General features: G+C 42.0%; 1 protein-coding gene across 7 annotated transcripts in view; it reads left to right on the top strand.

The window, feature by feature from the left end:
• Positions 1 to 15,827, top strand: part of gripap1 (GRIP1 associated protein 1) — a 52,131-nt gene that overhangs the window by 17,462 nt on the left and 18,842 nt on the right. For 3 of the 7 annotated variants that reach the window (XM_085146025.1, XM_085146030.1, XM_085146032.1), the window contains exons 15-24: positions 39 to 131; positions 1,237 to 1,278; positions 1,601 to 1,642; positions 4,853 to 4,987; positions 5,120 to 5,215; positions 5,295 to 5,405; positions 5,675 to 5,776; positions 5,915 to 6,028; positions 6,268 to 6,345; positions 12,832 to 12,927. In XM_085146025.1, the coding sequence (XP_085002151.1) occupies positions 39 to 131; positions 1,237 to 1,278; positions 1,601 to 1,642; positions 4,853 to 4,987; positions 5,120 to 5,215; positions 5,295 to 5,405; positions 5,675 to 5,776; positions 5,915 to 6,028; positions 6,268 to 6,345; positions 12,832 to 12,927 (909 nt within the window). The remainder of the gene's footprint in view (positions 1 to 38; positions 132 to 1,236; positions 1,279 to 1,600; positions 1,643 to 4,852; positions 4,988 to 5,119; positions 5,216 to 5,294; positions 5,406 to 5,674; positions 5,777 to 5,914; positions 6,029 to 6,267; positions 6,346 to 12,831; positions 12,928 to 15,827) is intronic. The other 4 variants (XM_085146028.1, XM_085146027.1, XM_085146029.1 and 1 more) reach the window with 4 other exon arrangements.

Here is a 15,827-nt window from a genome sequence, read left to right as displayed (position 1 = left end):
CTCTGACGCCCCCTGCTGGTGGTTTGGTGCCACTGCAGGTAGCCAGTCAGAGTGCAGTCAGTCAGGAACAGGTGGACAACATCCTGCAGGAGAACGATGCTCTGAGGACAAACCTAGCCGCTCTAGAACAGGTAATAAACGTTACACAGCATGGAGAGAGTTAACGCCACTAACTTAGTGGCCATGAAACCCGGAGAAGCCCTCATAAGCATTACATCATCTCTGAGCACTAACCCAGCTACTTTTAACATGTAATAAAACTGATGAACATCTCTGTGTACTAGAGAAACTGACAAGAACGTTACACTGACCAGTGAGGAAAAAGTCATTAATACCTCAAAGACCATCACGCCGCTACTAATCACACAACAGTTACCTGATTCCAGTTGTTGCTTTAGAAAGAAATGACAAAAAACTGTCCATCCATCCATCTATCCATCTTCATCCGCTTTATCCGAGGCCGGGTCGTGGGGGCAGCAGCCTAAGCAGAGAGGCCCAGACCTCCCTCTCCCCAGCCACCTCCTCCAGCTTATCCGGGGGGACACCAAGGCGTTCCCAGGCCAGCCGAGAGATATAATCTCTCCAGCGTGTCCTGGGTCTGTCCCGGGGCCTCCTCCCTGAGGGACATGCCCGGAACACCTCACCCAGGAGGCGCCCAGGAGGCATCCTTGTCAGATGCCCGAACCACCTCAGCACGTTAGCTATTTTTCCACTTGACAAAAAAGTGTCAAGTGGAAAAATAAATTCACATTACTGTGATTTTCTGCAGCACCTGGACTTGGACCATGCTGACACAAAGCAAGTCGTTAAAGATCAGAGCCGTGCGAACCAAGCAGCTGAAGCTTTGTTAAAGGTTAAGAAAAATCTACAAAATATTAGCATCTTACAAAAAAGAGGAAATTTTGCTTATTAGAATGAACTGCTGTTACAAGAACTACTTGTAATTGACTTGTTCCATATATATATGTGTATATATGTATAATATGGAACACTGGATCAGGCTGTGTTCATGCAAAGAAAACCGTGTCATGCTCAGCTTCAGCTGTTTAATAGCTTCATTTACTGGTTACAGGTTAAAGTTAAAGCTAAAGTTTAATGTTTTATATAATTCTGACCTCAAAACGCTGTTTGAACCACTTACTGTTTTTTGTAATTGATGTCATTTCACGTGAGCTTTTGTAAATCTGACCCTGAACACTTTACTCACACACTATCAAACTGTAACTCACCTTGTAGGTGAACAGTGCTCTGGGGACTGATCTGTGCACGCTTGACCAGGTATTTATATCTTAGACTAGAGTAGAGCCTCATCTAGGACCCTAACCTTAGCTTGGTTTTCTGGACTAATGTGAATCTTGAAAACTAAACTACATACTGCTGCACCGAGTGCTAACAACAGAACACTTTAGAGAGGCTTACATTAAGTATTTTGTGCAAGTGTAAAATTCAAAGCGCTTGCAGGAAACTAGATGATAGATGTGTGAGGGCTGTGATGGTAGGTGGAGTTGATCTAGAATAGCTGTTTTAGAGACAGTATCTAGAACCTGTTTGTTTGTTTGTAGCAGCTGTCTTTAATGTCAGTGTGGAACACGTGTTGCAGGAGAACAGTGCTCTGAGGACTAATCTGTGCGCTCTCGAACAGGTAATTATTTCCTGACTCCTCATGTAGAGTTTAGCATTAGATCGAGGTCCTGAAATGAACTTTGATTCCTAGAATCTTTTCTAGAGGCTTTTTTTAAGGTTGATCCCCTTAAAAATAAAATAACATGAGTGTGTATGCTGAGAATGTGTTGATGTCCTGAACCAGAAGCCTGAGTAGAGAGTGACTGGTTACGGTGACTGAGATTAGTTGTTAGAGCTCCTCAAAATAATCAGATGATCAATTTTTCCTGCTTTCCAGCAGGTTCCTGCTTTAATTCTGATTTATGTAATGAAAATGTTGATGCTGGAGGAGGTCAGTAACCTCAGCTGTAGCTCATTAGGGTTCACATCCATGGTCCATGTTGCTTTCTTTGTTTGTGTCTAGCAAGATATATATTTGATGAAATGTACGACCTTTGACCTGATTAGATCTGTTCGTATTGTTCTTTGTCGTCATTCTGAAACACTTTATTTTGGAAAATGAATCAGGAACCAGCTGTGTTATATGTTAGGTTTTCAGGTTACTTGGAGGGCAACATCTTTACCTTTTGATGTCTTAAATGCTTTTTAGAAAGAAAAACTCTAAATAGTGTTTGATTTTTCAGTCAGAATTTTTCCACCCAAATCCCAAGACTCGGAGAAATACTTTTTCAAAGTAAAAGTTGCATATTCTGTTGGGCCGCAGAGGTAAAGATTAGGCCTTTTGCCATTGTCAATGACATAGACCTCACCGGATTATTCATACCAATACAAAAGTATAATTTGTGTCCTGTGACTCTTGTTTGTGTCATCATAAACTAAAGAAAAGGTCTCATGATCATCATTCGTGTTTACTTTGGCACTTTTCGTCACGTCCATAAGAAACTGCAGGACTGAGTTGGTGCACTTGTTGTTCATAAACGGGTAACAAGTTGAAAATAGTTGAGCTTTAAACAATCGCTGCACTCCTCAGTGTCACCACTTTAACTAAAAAAAATAAGAAGGGGCGGGATTTATGATGTCGGTACCGTCAGTGAACAAACGCTGTCGCTGACAACAGTCTTGAACACTGACCAGCATGGTTTCATGAGCCAGCAACAGTTAAAGTGCTCTGATGTTCCACGTTAGCCTCAAACTGGAAGATTGATTTAAAACGGAAAATTGCAAAAAACAGTTAAGACGGTGAAATCATTAAGTCCAATACAAAACACACCGTAGGATTAAATAAGTTCTTAAATTTAGAAACCTGGACTCAGGAGACGCTCCGAATGCTTCATCCTCTGTTCTCAGACGAAACAATCCATGTGCTGACTAGGGATGGGTACCGGTGTCCGGTGCCATGATGGCACCGGTTCTGACATAAACGGTAGTAACCAGACCGAAAAGCAGCGCACATTTCGGTGCTTTATTTCGGTGCTTTTTTTTTCCTGAGCTGTGATACACTTTAGATTCTAGCCAATCATTTTACGTTTCCGAGGATAGTAGGCGGGGCCAGGTACGTACGTTCTTTTAGAGCAGAGCTACAGATTAAAAATGCCCAAGGCGAAGCGGTCAAAAGTCTGGCTGTACTTCACAGCAAAAGATGCAAACTCAGCAGCTGCAACAAGTGCTTTAAGCTGATACTGTGATACTGTCAAAGGAGGTAACACCTCAAATCCGATGAAACACCTGGCGACGCATAGCGCTTTTTTTTTAAAGCCGAGAAATGCGCCGTATTTGATAGCTTGCTGCGAGACCTCACACCGAGCACATCTACTGCGGGTGTGGTGCCTGTTATCGGACCCGGAGCCCTGCTAGTGTAGCAGAAATGATGATGGCAGCAGCAGCCGTTCTTCTCTGCGTGAGTAGCTTCATGTTGTTCATGTGTAATTTACGTTGAGTAGGCTAACCACGTTATTACATTAATGCATGTAAGGTGAACTAGCAAACACTGTCATAGTTACATGCGGCTGTCTTCTTGTTTGATGGCAGATACTCCCTTCACCCTGGACAAAAAGGCTAAAATGACCAAAGAAAAAGTGGAAAACAGTTAAACATGAGAGGTTTTTGGACAAAGTTTGTGTTTTTTCCATTGTTTAAGCTGCTTCCAGCCAAGAGTGATACCATATATGCCCCATAGCTGCAGAAAAGGCTAACATTGTTATCTTTTTACAAAAAAAAACAGCTAAACATGAGAGGTTTTTGGACCAATTTTGTGTTCTCCATTCTTTAAGCACCGGTTTGAGCACCGTTTAAGCACCGGCACCGTTTCAAAAGTACCGGTTTGGCACCGGTATCGGATAAAACCTAAACGATACCCATCCCTAGTGCTGACTCACACAAATCCTTGTGTGGTCTGTAAAGCCAAAGTATACATTTACACTCTTTTCTCACTTAAAGTCACTGCACTGTAATTTTATTGAAAGTACCAAAAACATTTTTCTCCCAGGAACTTTTGTCATGGTAGTAAAATGTTTTTGTGTTTCCTCTGAGACCTACACACACACACACACACACACACACACACACACACACACACACACACGCGCAAAACAGCTTAAATGGCTGAAAGCTACTTCTCAGTGATGTTCACACAAACCCCGGCCATGTGGAGCTGTGCTGCTTTAGAACATGAGAGCATGACTGCTGTCAGAGAAACTGGAAATTAAAATGTATTTATCAGATTCACTGCTCTTACTAATGTCGGCTAGTTCACTCTCTGAACTGGACAATGTTATGTTTAAAAAACTGAAATGAAAACTGAACAGTAAGCAAACTGATTTTTGGAAATCACCACAAGTTTAATCAGAATTAGTGGCTGAAAATTGCAGCTAGGCTGCGACCAATCAGAAGTGTGCAGTGGCACAAACTCTAGAGTCACCGTGGTGGCTCCACAGGGTGTAATCCTCCAGCCTGAAGGGATGTAATAGAGGGTCAGCTGATGTGGGTGACCTATAGAGATGGACCTCTGACATGGATCTATATGTAGATAAATGATCTGTGTTGGGGTTCATGCCTTTGTTATACCTAAAAGGCCAAATGATTTAATCCTACAACTTACATCATTTAACCTGTGGTCATCTACTGTTCTCTGCTTCATCTTAATCATCTGTCCTCGTCATTCTTTTCTATCTAATATTTTCTGGCAGTTGTTATCTGTCCAGGACATTCTTGTACGTGTACGTGTTTAAGTTGGACTCTCTGCAAAGAGTTGTTCAGGAATAAAAGTGAAGTGTTTGAAATGTGTTTGTAGATCCAGACGGTGAAGACGCAAGAAATGAACCTGTTGCGAGAGCAGCAGGAGGCGCTGACGGGCGAACTGCAGCAGAGACGAACTGAACAGGAGAATCTGCTGGCTCAGAGGGATGACCTCAACTCCCAGCTGCAGGTAGATTAAACCAGCAGAGTCAGTGGTTTGTTTAACCTTTGGGTTTTATCTCAGCTCTTCTGCCGATATAAACGACGCTCCAGCTGTTTGTTTACACGCGGTTTTCTGCTTCTCTCACTTTACGTCCTTCAGGAGTCGAGTTTTGCCAACAGGAAGTTGTTGGAGCAGTTAACCGAAGAAGGACAAGAGAAGGACAGACTGCTGAGAGAGCTGGACGAGGCTAAGAAGGTACACACAGAGTGCCACATGGTGTCTGTACACAAACCAGCTGAACCAGTAAACACACGTACTGTTTGTGTGTGAGCAGACAGCGGAGAAGAGGAAGGCCATGCTGGATGAGATGGCCATGCAGCTGAACCAGGAAAAGTCTGACCACAAGGAGGCGCTGTCAGACCTCAAACTGCAGCACGAGAAAGAGGCGAGTGTTCATGGATCTGCTGCTTTTAATGGCTTTTATCCATCAGTTTTCTTCTTTGTTTGGTTTCTCTACATGTCTGTAGAGTTTCTTTGCTTTGAATTATCGCTGATCTGTTTTCATCTGTTTTTGTTTGTGTGGTTTTTAGTTTTTAAAATGTGCAAAAATAAAGAAAAGCCAAACATTTTCATCAGATTTAGTGAATCCTTGTTGCTTTTGTCTCTTCTCTGTATCCCCTGACTCATTTTCTTCTGTCTCCTCCTCTCTTTCAGGTTCTTGCAGTCAGGGCTCGATACGAGAAGGAGCTCAGAGGACTTCATGAAGACAAGAATCGCTCTGAGGAAGAAATCCGACAGCAGCTTAGAGATGAAAAGGTAAAGAGGCACACGGGAGGTGAAAGTGGGTAAGGAGACAAAGGAAAACGCCTGATGCGTGTCTTCCAGATGTCTCGTATAACACGAGCAGCAGAGTCGTTGTCGCGCAAGTTCACGATATGCTCTTTGAGTTTTCAGGCTCGGGCGAAGGAGTTGGAGGGTTTACAGCCCCGAGTGGAGGAGCTGCTGAGTCAGGTCCAGTCCATGGAGGGAGCCAAAGGATGGTTCGAGAGACGGCTCAAAGAGGCTGAGGTCAGTATCTGCTGAGTGCTGGCTGGTCACCCTATAAACCAGCGGTACTTTTCCGCCAACTCGTCCTCCAAATCCTCCGTAGTTTAAAGGTCAAGTTCGCACATTTGCATCATTATTTTAAAGTGAAAACGCCAACATTTACTGTTTTTAGCTTCTCGGCTGAGCAGATTCTGAGTTCCTTTGATTCCAAGTGTTCCTCTGTGACTGACTGTGCTTTATCTGTCTGTTGATGCGAGCAGGAGAATATAGAGAAGAACAATCTGCAACATCAGGAGGAAATCGAGCAGCTGTGGAAAGAACACAAACTTCAGCTGGAGGTACACACACACACACACACACACACACACACACACGCGCACTTTCATTTCGTTTTATTTAATCAGGTGAAGGTGTCACTGAGGAGAGTAATGTATTTTCTGTGAGTACAGAATGAAAGCCGGTGTTAGAAGAACAAAAGCAGACAACAGACAGAGAGGACTGTCACACTCGATGAGATTACACACATTAAAGCGAGCACAGAAACGTTGATTAACAGATCCTGTAGAAGTGACTTAAACTCAGCAGCAGTAATCAGCTGTGACAGTTTCACCTCCGTCTCGACTTCGCCTCAGGAAAAAGATGCTGAAAAGATGCCGAGACCGTCTTCGCTCAAAGAAGCGACATCTATAAAATGTTATGTTCAGCACAGTTGAGGAAGATCATCTTGGGGTGGAGTTACAAACATGTGTAAAAGTCACTCGATTGAAATGACGGACAAGAAAAGCTCCTCATATCCAACCGTCACACCACTGACAGGCGTTAGGTCAGTTTTTCTGGATGTCATCAGTAAACTGTGTCCCATCATAACCCACTGCATGACCGTTTCTTTGCATAATATTACGTTTCCTCCTGGAGCCTGTCTGGTAGAATAATCACGTCTCTCTAAACTCCAAATGGAGGATTTGGAACAACAAAAGTAATGAATACAGTGAGCTGTGTTTAACATTTGCATTTATTTTATCTAATCAGTCGAACTCGTCGACTAAACTGCTGAGCAGTAAAGTGGATGAGATGATATCAAACCCAAACTGCCTGCTGCTCAATTCTGCACACCTGTGAACTATAAAAATACAATTTCCCATCTTAGTAGTTATTATGGATATTTTCTTCTAGGAGATATTGTGTTATTTATCCCAGCGTGTTGGTCTCACGGACCCAGAATACACACACCGTGTACGCACCGGTTTTAAACTGGATTCCTGTGTGCGTACGTGCAGTGATTGGCCTCCTGCATTAGTGCACAGCCTGTAGTAAGACAGTCGCTTCAATCACTTCACAGCGATGTCGCAAACCTGCTGTTCAGCTACAGAGATGTGACGGGCTTCAGAGGTTTGAAATGCAGACACAACTCAGCTGAACCTGCTCTCTGAGACACACAGCAACCCTGCAATGATTTGTGTGATTGCTTCCCAGCATGCACTGGGACAGAGGAATTATCATAATTTTTCATGTGTTAGTGAGCTCTGTAGCGTTTCCACAAGTGATGTTTTCCACTGTGATTTTTTTTTTTTGGTCCCCACGACTGCATGAAACATTGATAATCTGGTGAGACATATGCAGTTTAATTAATGACTCGTGCTAATCAGCACACATTTAATTTGTCAGAGAATCAGTTACATTTCTGTGCAGAATGAGATGAACTGATACAGAATCTGTAGCTGGTTTAATACTAATTCACTTTAGTTCAGTCTTATTTATATAGTAAATAGGGGTGGGGAAAAAATCGATACAGTGTAGCATGGTGATATTTTGTTTCTAATAATGTATGGATACAGGGACAGCAGAAATCGATACTTTGTTACAAAAAGGTTTTTGTGCTCTGACTTCAGAGCATGTTGATCCTTTTTCTGAGCAAGAATCCTGACATTCCTTCACTGTCCAAATGTGTTTAACTTGTTTTTGGCAGCAATAAACATGACAGTTTACTTATTTTAATTTAACATGTTTTATTTTAATTAAGTTTAAAACTTTTTTATTTAATGTAAAATTATATTTTGTTTTAATTTACTTTCAAATTCTTCAGTTGCTGAAGGGGCTGCATAGTTTTCATAAACTGCATAGTTCAGAATAGCTATAATTGTACCAGATGGTTGATTCAGTTAAGTTGGACTAGACTGTAATACAAACCGTTCAGTTTGTCAACAATCAAACTGAAATGAGAGAAAGACTGAGTGTGAGACTTTGATATTAGAGAAAATGAATATTGATAAAGTTTACCTTTATTTACAGAATCTGAATATCGCAAAATATTTTAAAAAATTGCAATAATATCGTATCGTGCGTTAAGTATTGTGATAATATCGTATCGTGGGATGTATGGGGATTCCCACCTCTAATAGTAAAGCTCCAATTCACAACAGCAGTCATGTCAAGGTGCTTTAGTTAGATTAAGAAGCCTGAACTCCAATATAGGAGAGAAGACCCCATCAGTCAAAACCTCTATGAGCAAGGCCCTGGGAAGGAAGAACTCCCCAGCAGAACCAGGCTCAGGGGCGGGCAGCCATGTACTATGATCAGTCAGGCGGTGAGGGGGGGAAACAGGAACAAAGAGGATAGAAAGCTGATAACAAAATAGAAACTACAGGAGAGAAAAGGCACAAGTAGTGGGATATAATCTCCATGGAGAGTGGATGTGGAGAAAGGTGCTAAGTGTTTCTTGGGCCATGAGCATGACTAAGGGATGGTTGAGGGTCAGCTGATCCAGCCCTACCTAAAAGTTTTATCAAAAAGGAAAGTTTGAAGCCTGTTTCTGAAAAGTCGACAGAACGTCGTCTCCCAAATCTACAGGAACAACTGAAGGCTCCGCCTCCATCCACAGAGCACAGGCAAGGCTGCAGTCTGAGAGATGCGATGTGAGATGGTGGCGCTTGATCATTCATGACTTCGAATGTGAGAAGAAGTATTGTAAATTAAATTCTGGATCTAACAGGAAGCCAATAAAGATGAGCTAATGCAGGAGAAATATGATCTCCTTCTGGTTCCTGTCAGTACTCAGACCGTGGCCTTTCTGATCAACTGGAATCTTTCAGGGAGCTTTAGAAAGGCCTGCTGATGAGGAGTTGTAGTATTTCAGCCTAGAAGAATCAAATGCATAGACTATTGTTTCACTAATTGCAACAAACAGTTGCACTATTGAAGCTTCTACAGAGGCTTGAAATCATTTGTGAATGTTAAACTGCAGCTCAGGTGCAGACGGAGCATCTGTGTCCAGAACAAGACGCTTCAGAAGGCGTCTTTATAAATATCAACACTTGTGCGCGTGTGTGTAGACAGGCACACAGTGCGTTTGTGCGTGCGCTCTAATTGAAAATGTTTCTAATTAAAGCGTAGTTGTCTCCATGGTAACTTGGAGAGGTTAAGCTGTGTTAACAGCCGATCAGAGTGGAGGCGGCTCATGTGAACGCCGACAGTCTGCTGCAGACACCCCGAACGCTTCACGCCATCTGTCAGCAGGACGGAGTTCAGCATGTTGTTCAGCGCCGTGATTCCCGTTTCCACACTGACCCGTCGTCGTCGCGCGCTCGCAGCACAAAGACGAGGCTTTGTTTACAGCGTGCGACGAGTGGATACCGCTCGACGCGGCGGTGTTTGTTTCCAGTCTCGAAGCTGATTGATTTTGTTTGCAGTGTTTACAGACATCTCTGTTGTGAAACGAGGATGGATGGAGGACGCTTTTTGGACCGCGCTGCTGTAATTGGTCACTGTGACACACGGTCAATATTAAGAAGCACTGGATTAGCTCTGTCAACACTGTTTTTAGAAGAGTTTTGTGAATGAAGTGGCTCCACTAAACAGACAAAAGATGCTGAGATTTTTAAACATTGCAGATGTTTGTTGTTATTGATGTAAAGTGATGTGATGGGCCGCCATAAACCATAAACACTAAATGTAATTTGCAGCTAAAACAAGGACTGAAAGGAGAGCGCCTGCCACCTGCTCTGATTCCTGCAGCGGATATAAACACACTTAGTGTATGTGTAGGACTCTATATGTTACTATATTAACACAGTCTTATCGTGGCTACAGCTCCATACGTGGTTACCATTAGAGTCTCATAACCAATAATAATTCTCATTACTGATGAGCGTAATTATTGGTTATCAGTAACGAGCCCTTTCAGCAGATTAGATGACCACGATGATCGTGTATACGTCTGTGAGAAAGTCTCTCCTCAGAGAGCCGCTGCACTGATTAGTTTGTCTGCGTGTGTGTTTTATCTGCTGGATAACAGCCTGGTACTGAAACCAGAGTGAGGAAACTTAATAGGAAAAGTTAATTAATGATGGAAGAAGTCTAATTAGAGCGCAGGTCAGGTCCCGGGCAGGTGTTCCACGTGTCGGGGGGTTGAGTTTCAGCCGTCACATGTCGTTTCCTGTCTTCGTTCCTGAACATCAACGCTAAGGTTTGTTAAACCGAACGTTAAACGGCAAATTAAAAATAATCAGTTCACCCTGTTCTCTCCAGTTACATCAGAACATGCTGAAAAAAAATCAAATCAAAATTTATTTATATAGCACATATTAACACAACAGTGTTGACCATAGTGCTTCACAGTCAGTAAAAGCATGAGACAGTTAAAACAAACAATAAAAGAGGACAACAAACAATAGCTAACAACACAACAAGCTAGACCAGCCAACTAGACAGAATCAAAAGCCAAAGTAAAAAATAAGTTTTAAGACATGATTTAAAAGACTGGATAGACTCAGCAGTACGAATATGAACAGGGAGGTTATTCCAGAGTCTGGGTGCCACGGATGCAAAGGCCCGGTCTCCTCTCGACTTCATTCGAGACCTAGGTTGTACTAGGAGCCTGTGATTGGACGATCTAAGTGCTCTGTTGGGATTGTATGAGTGGAGTAGTTCAGAAAGATAGCTGGGCGCTAAATTATTCAGAATATTAAAAATAAACAAAATAATTTTAAAACCTATGCGATATTTAACAGGGAGCCAATGTAGTTTGGATAAAATTGGAGTGATGTGTTCATAGATTCTTGTACCTGTTAAAAGACGCGCAGCTGCATTTTGAATTAACTGAAGCCGGCAAAGAGAGGAGTGTTGGAGGCCCGAGTAGAGGGAGTTACAGTCGTCCAATCTGGATGTGATAAATGCGTGGATAAGATTTTCAAGGTCCTTTAAAGGAAGAAATGGCTTTGCTTTGGAAATCTGACGCAACTGGTAAAAGCTGTTTTTACCACAGTGGACACCTGTTTCTCAAGTTTAAAAGAGCCATCCAGGAACACTCCGAGGTTTCTTACAGTGAGCGAGAGATGGCTAGCAAGAGGGCCTAGGGCATCAGCTAACCGGTCTAGTGGAGTGTGACTACCAAAGACTATGGTTTCAGTCTTATTCTCGTTCAATGTAAGAAAATTATGTGATAACCATATTTTAACTTCATGCAAACAGTTGAACAGAGGTTGCAAAGAAGCAGACACATCGGATTTCAAAGGTGAATAAATCTGGATATCATCAGCATAACAGTGAAAGGAGATGTTGTAATTTCTAAAAATTAATCCCAACGGCAACATGTACAAAGAGAAAAGAGCAGGACCCACGGACACAGTTATAATAAAAAAAGATGATAGTTTGGAAGAAATTAAGTCAAAATTATAGAGGCTGGAGAAGCAGGTATTTAGATGCAAGTCTTATCTGTTATTCCACAACACTTAGTCTTGGAATTCAGGTGTTTTAATTCCCATTGCTACAGATGTGTAAAATCAAACACTTAGCCATGAAGTCTGCTTTCTTTTGTAAAAGAATGGGTCACTGTTAAGATCCTGCTGAATTTAGGAGTGGTACCGTAACAGGATGCCACTGTTGCAAAACAGTTTGTGAAGTTTCTTCAGTCCCAGATGTTCCACGATCAGCTGTCAGTGGTGTTATTTCAAAAGTGGCCGACCACAGAAAGCTACCAAGTGGAGCCATCAACCGAAATGATGAAGGGTCTCCAGCGCTCTGCTGACTCAGTAGCTGCAGAGCTCCAAGCCTCCTCTGGCTTTAACATCAGCACAAAAGCTTTGCACTGGGAGCTTCATGCCGAGGGTCTCTGTGGTCGAGCAGCTCCTTCAGGTGTAACGTGTAGGTGGCTCAGGGTTTGTGTCCACATGCTGTACTTCTTGTAAATTTCTGTGTTTGAGAAACTGTTTCCAATCTTCCAAAATAACTAATGCGATTAAATAGAGTATGAAAAACTGTCAGTGCCCTTATGTCTAAAACATCTGTGTGCTACAATGAAGATGGAACAGCTGGCTGGCAGGTCATCAATGGCACATTTTTATTTACAGTCGCATCCTGTAAGAAAGCAAAGAATAAACAAGTTTTCTTACAAAATGAGTTTAAAATCTGCAGTTTAGAGTTTTTATTATTATTTGTGATTTTTTTAAAATAAATAATGTCGTACATCTGAGTAAAGTCTCAGAGCTTCTCTCCCACCACGTGGTGAGCTGTTGATTGAGGTGTAAGACGTTACAGGGAATTAACAGACTCTTGTTTTCCTCCAGAATGACATTTTCCCCTCCCTCTGTCAGGTGAGCGGCTACAGCCTGCAGATGTTTTTAATGTAGATTTTAGTCAAATTAATTAGCGGCAGAAGATTAGAAGGGAATTAAAAGCAGTTTCCTTTTTCAAATTAATCTCTGTGTCAGATGGATTAAGAGCACGGGGGCATCGCTGGAGGTGCAAACGTAGCTCGTTTAAATGTTTTTCGCCGCATTTCTGTTTGAGCTGCTGAACGAAATCCTGATGTGTCTCTTTGTGTCCTGCAGGAGAAGCAGTCAGAGATGGAGAAACTGAAGCAGCAGCTGGTGGAGGTGGAGAAGCAGAGGGAGGAGCACGGGGACACCATCGGGAAACTCAAACAGGTTTGTGTCAGAGCTGATATATCTCGTTCCTCCAGTGTCCAAAGACCGCAAACGTTAATTCAGACCCACTCACACTGTCTACGAGACCAAATGTGGTTTAATACGCCGCTGTAAATAGTCCCTTATAGTCCTTTTCCTACTCTTTATAATGATAGAACAGAGAGCAGCTTTTAGGAGCTTTAGAAAAGTGGAACTACATTTGTGATTTTTGTAAATAAAGGTTGATGTTTACAGTATGAACCAGCGGGCTGAGACCATACGCTGTATGTACAAGATGGACATAAACAGACACAAATACCTGCTGTTTCATATGCAAGTAAAATGCTATGAGAAACAAAAATAACAGAAATGAATTCTCGTAAATTCAAATTGATAATTAATTTGTTTAATTTGTCAGAAGCAGGTAGCACGGTGGGAGGATGATTAGCGCGGGTCCCTTTGGGTTCTCCAGCTTCCTCTCGCAGTCCAAAGACATGCAGTTAGATGAAGTGGTGGTTCTAAACAGCCCGTAGGTGTGAGTGTGAGTGGCTGGCTGGTGCCCGCAGCTTCCCGTTAAGGAGCGCTGGCCATCTTCAGTAAAACGCAAATTTAATTAACTTGTAATGAGACACAGGAGTAGGGCTGCGTATCGTCACTGATTTCTAGAATCGATTTGATTTCGATTCACAAGGAAATTTTGCCTCAGACAGTCAGAAATATTATAATTCTGATCATCCATCAGTACATTTCCATATTTTTATATTTATATAACAAGCTGACACTTGTGAGACTTTATCCCAGGTGTGAGCACCACAGCAGACGCCTTTGTGTCAAAGTAGCTGAGGATGAAACACAGAAAAACATGAAGGAGATTTTCCTGGTCTGGGATTTTATACAAATATTCTGCAGAACATCAAAAATGAAAGAAAACCATTAATCAACACATGAACATTACCTGATGCTGCTGAAGTGAAGTAGAGAAGAGTTACAGAGGTTTTATTAGAGATACAACTGAGAGTTTTACAATTTTGCACAACTGTAAAAAGTTTACATTTGTTCAGCATTGAACGGCAGAAATTAGGTTTTCTTTTTGGAAGTAAGTAAAAAGAAAAGAAAAAAAAACCAGCGGCCGACAGCGCTGTAAACAACGTAGACTTGTGCGTAACAAACAAGCGAATAATGCAGAAAACAGATTTTTAGACGGGAAACTGTTGTTGAGAGAGAGAGAGAGAGAGAGAGAGAGAGAGCTGTGCATGAAGTGTGATTTTATCTGGTCGAAGCAAAACAGTAAAAGTCAGAGTGAATTCATGACGATGTTTATGTGAAGCGTAGTTTGGATCTTCTTTTGCTGCTGGTTCGGTCAATATTGTTTGGAGGGAGAAAAAACCTGCAGCTTTTGAATCTAGAGCAAAAAGGGCGCGAACACAAAGCTCGACCCGCTGAAACATCAGAATCACCGAGCTGTCGGCTTTCAGCCCCGACCGTGTCTGTGCCATCAGTGAGAAAGGCGACATCTCGACGATTCTGATCTGTCGGCGAGTCGAGTTTTGTGTTTACGTCTTTGTGCAGAATCTGTGTTCCTGCTCTCAGTTACTGTTTTAAATGTTTGGTGGTTGTTGAAATTTTGTGAGGTTTAACCTGAGGGCAAAATAAATTTATATTAAAAAATCGATTCAGGATTTTAATGAATCAATATCACGTTATCCAAGCCAGAATCGATTTTAATCAATAAATCGATAATCAAAACCCACCCCTACACAGGAGCTGTCAATCATTAGTCTCTGCCCCGCCCCTCCCCCTTCTTACGCGCTCCATACACTTCTTAATAAATGACAAAGAATTTTACAATAAGAAATTAATAATACACAAATACATTTATTTATTTATTTCTAGCCATTCGAATGCTCTTTAAATCATTGTAACTCCGGGAATGTTTGTGCCAGAGACAAAATTCCAAGGTGAGCTTTTCAGGGATCACAAAGCATTCACGTCTGAACACGGGCAGAAAAATCCGTTCTGCCTAGACTTTAGTAGGTACGCTTAACGTTAGCGCTACTGCTCATCTTCTTTGAGCTAGAGAGAAAATTCAGAATTCTAAAACAAGTCTATCACTGTGTGATACTTGGATGATAAAGGGTGAAACACTTCTACAAGAACAAAGCAAAGAACATGATAGAAAGAAACAATAATGAGGAGACAAAACGGGATCAAAAACATGGCCACACACCAAAGATCCACAAAAGCCTTTTAAAAGAGAAAATTTAAAGAAGAGATTTAAAAGAGTATTTTGGTGTGAAGGGGCAGGAGATCTCTTTAGGAGTCCTAATGGAAAAAGCCCGATCACCTTTACCAGGATTTCTCCCAGCAGAGCTGAAGTGGTCTGCAGCACTGCAGCGAAGCTTTGAGCAGGTCCTCTGAAAGGTCTTTACACGGTTGATGCAGCGGCCCACGCTAGAGATAAAAGGAGACGGTCCCTTTGAGGCCGAGGTTTTTAACCTTTACAAATGCGTCACTTTGAACCCAGGAACTGTGGACCTGTTTAAAAAGCACCAAAATCTGTTTACTCTTCTCTTTGTTTATTCTCCCAGCTTATGTGTTTTACTGTCTGCCTTTAGCGCCACCCTCCCTTTATGCTGTGTGGAGGTCGAGCGTCTGTTTGCACGATGCTCTGCAGATCACAGCACAGAATTTGTGGGCCAAAATTTGTTAAGGAACCAAAATCAGCTGATCAGATTTAAAATCAGCTGCAGGCTCAATGTGGCTTGCTTTCATTGTGACCTGGTTCTGGCTGGTGTCTGTGTTTCTGCTGGTTTGGGTTTTTTTCGTGTTTAATAATTTCATCAATTTGTCGTGACTGCAGATGAAAATGTCCATTTTAAGCTAGATCTGGCACGTTTACAGTATGGACCCAAGTGTTCATG

The sequence above is a fragment of the Neolamprologus multifasciatus genome, chromosome 20 (genome assembly GCF_963576455.1).
Source record: "Neolamprologus multifasciatus chromosome 20, fNeoMul1.2, whole genome shotgun sequence".
NCBI classification, from domain to species: Eukaryota; Metazoa; Chordata; class Actinopteri; order Cichliformes; family Cichlidae; genus Neolamprologus; species Neolamprologus multifasciatus.
This window is presented reverse-complemented; position numbering and strand designations above follow the sequence as displayed.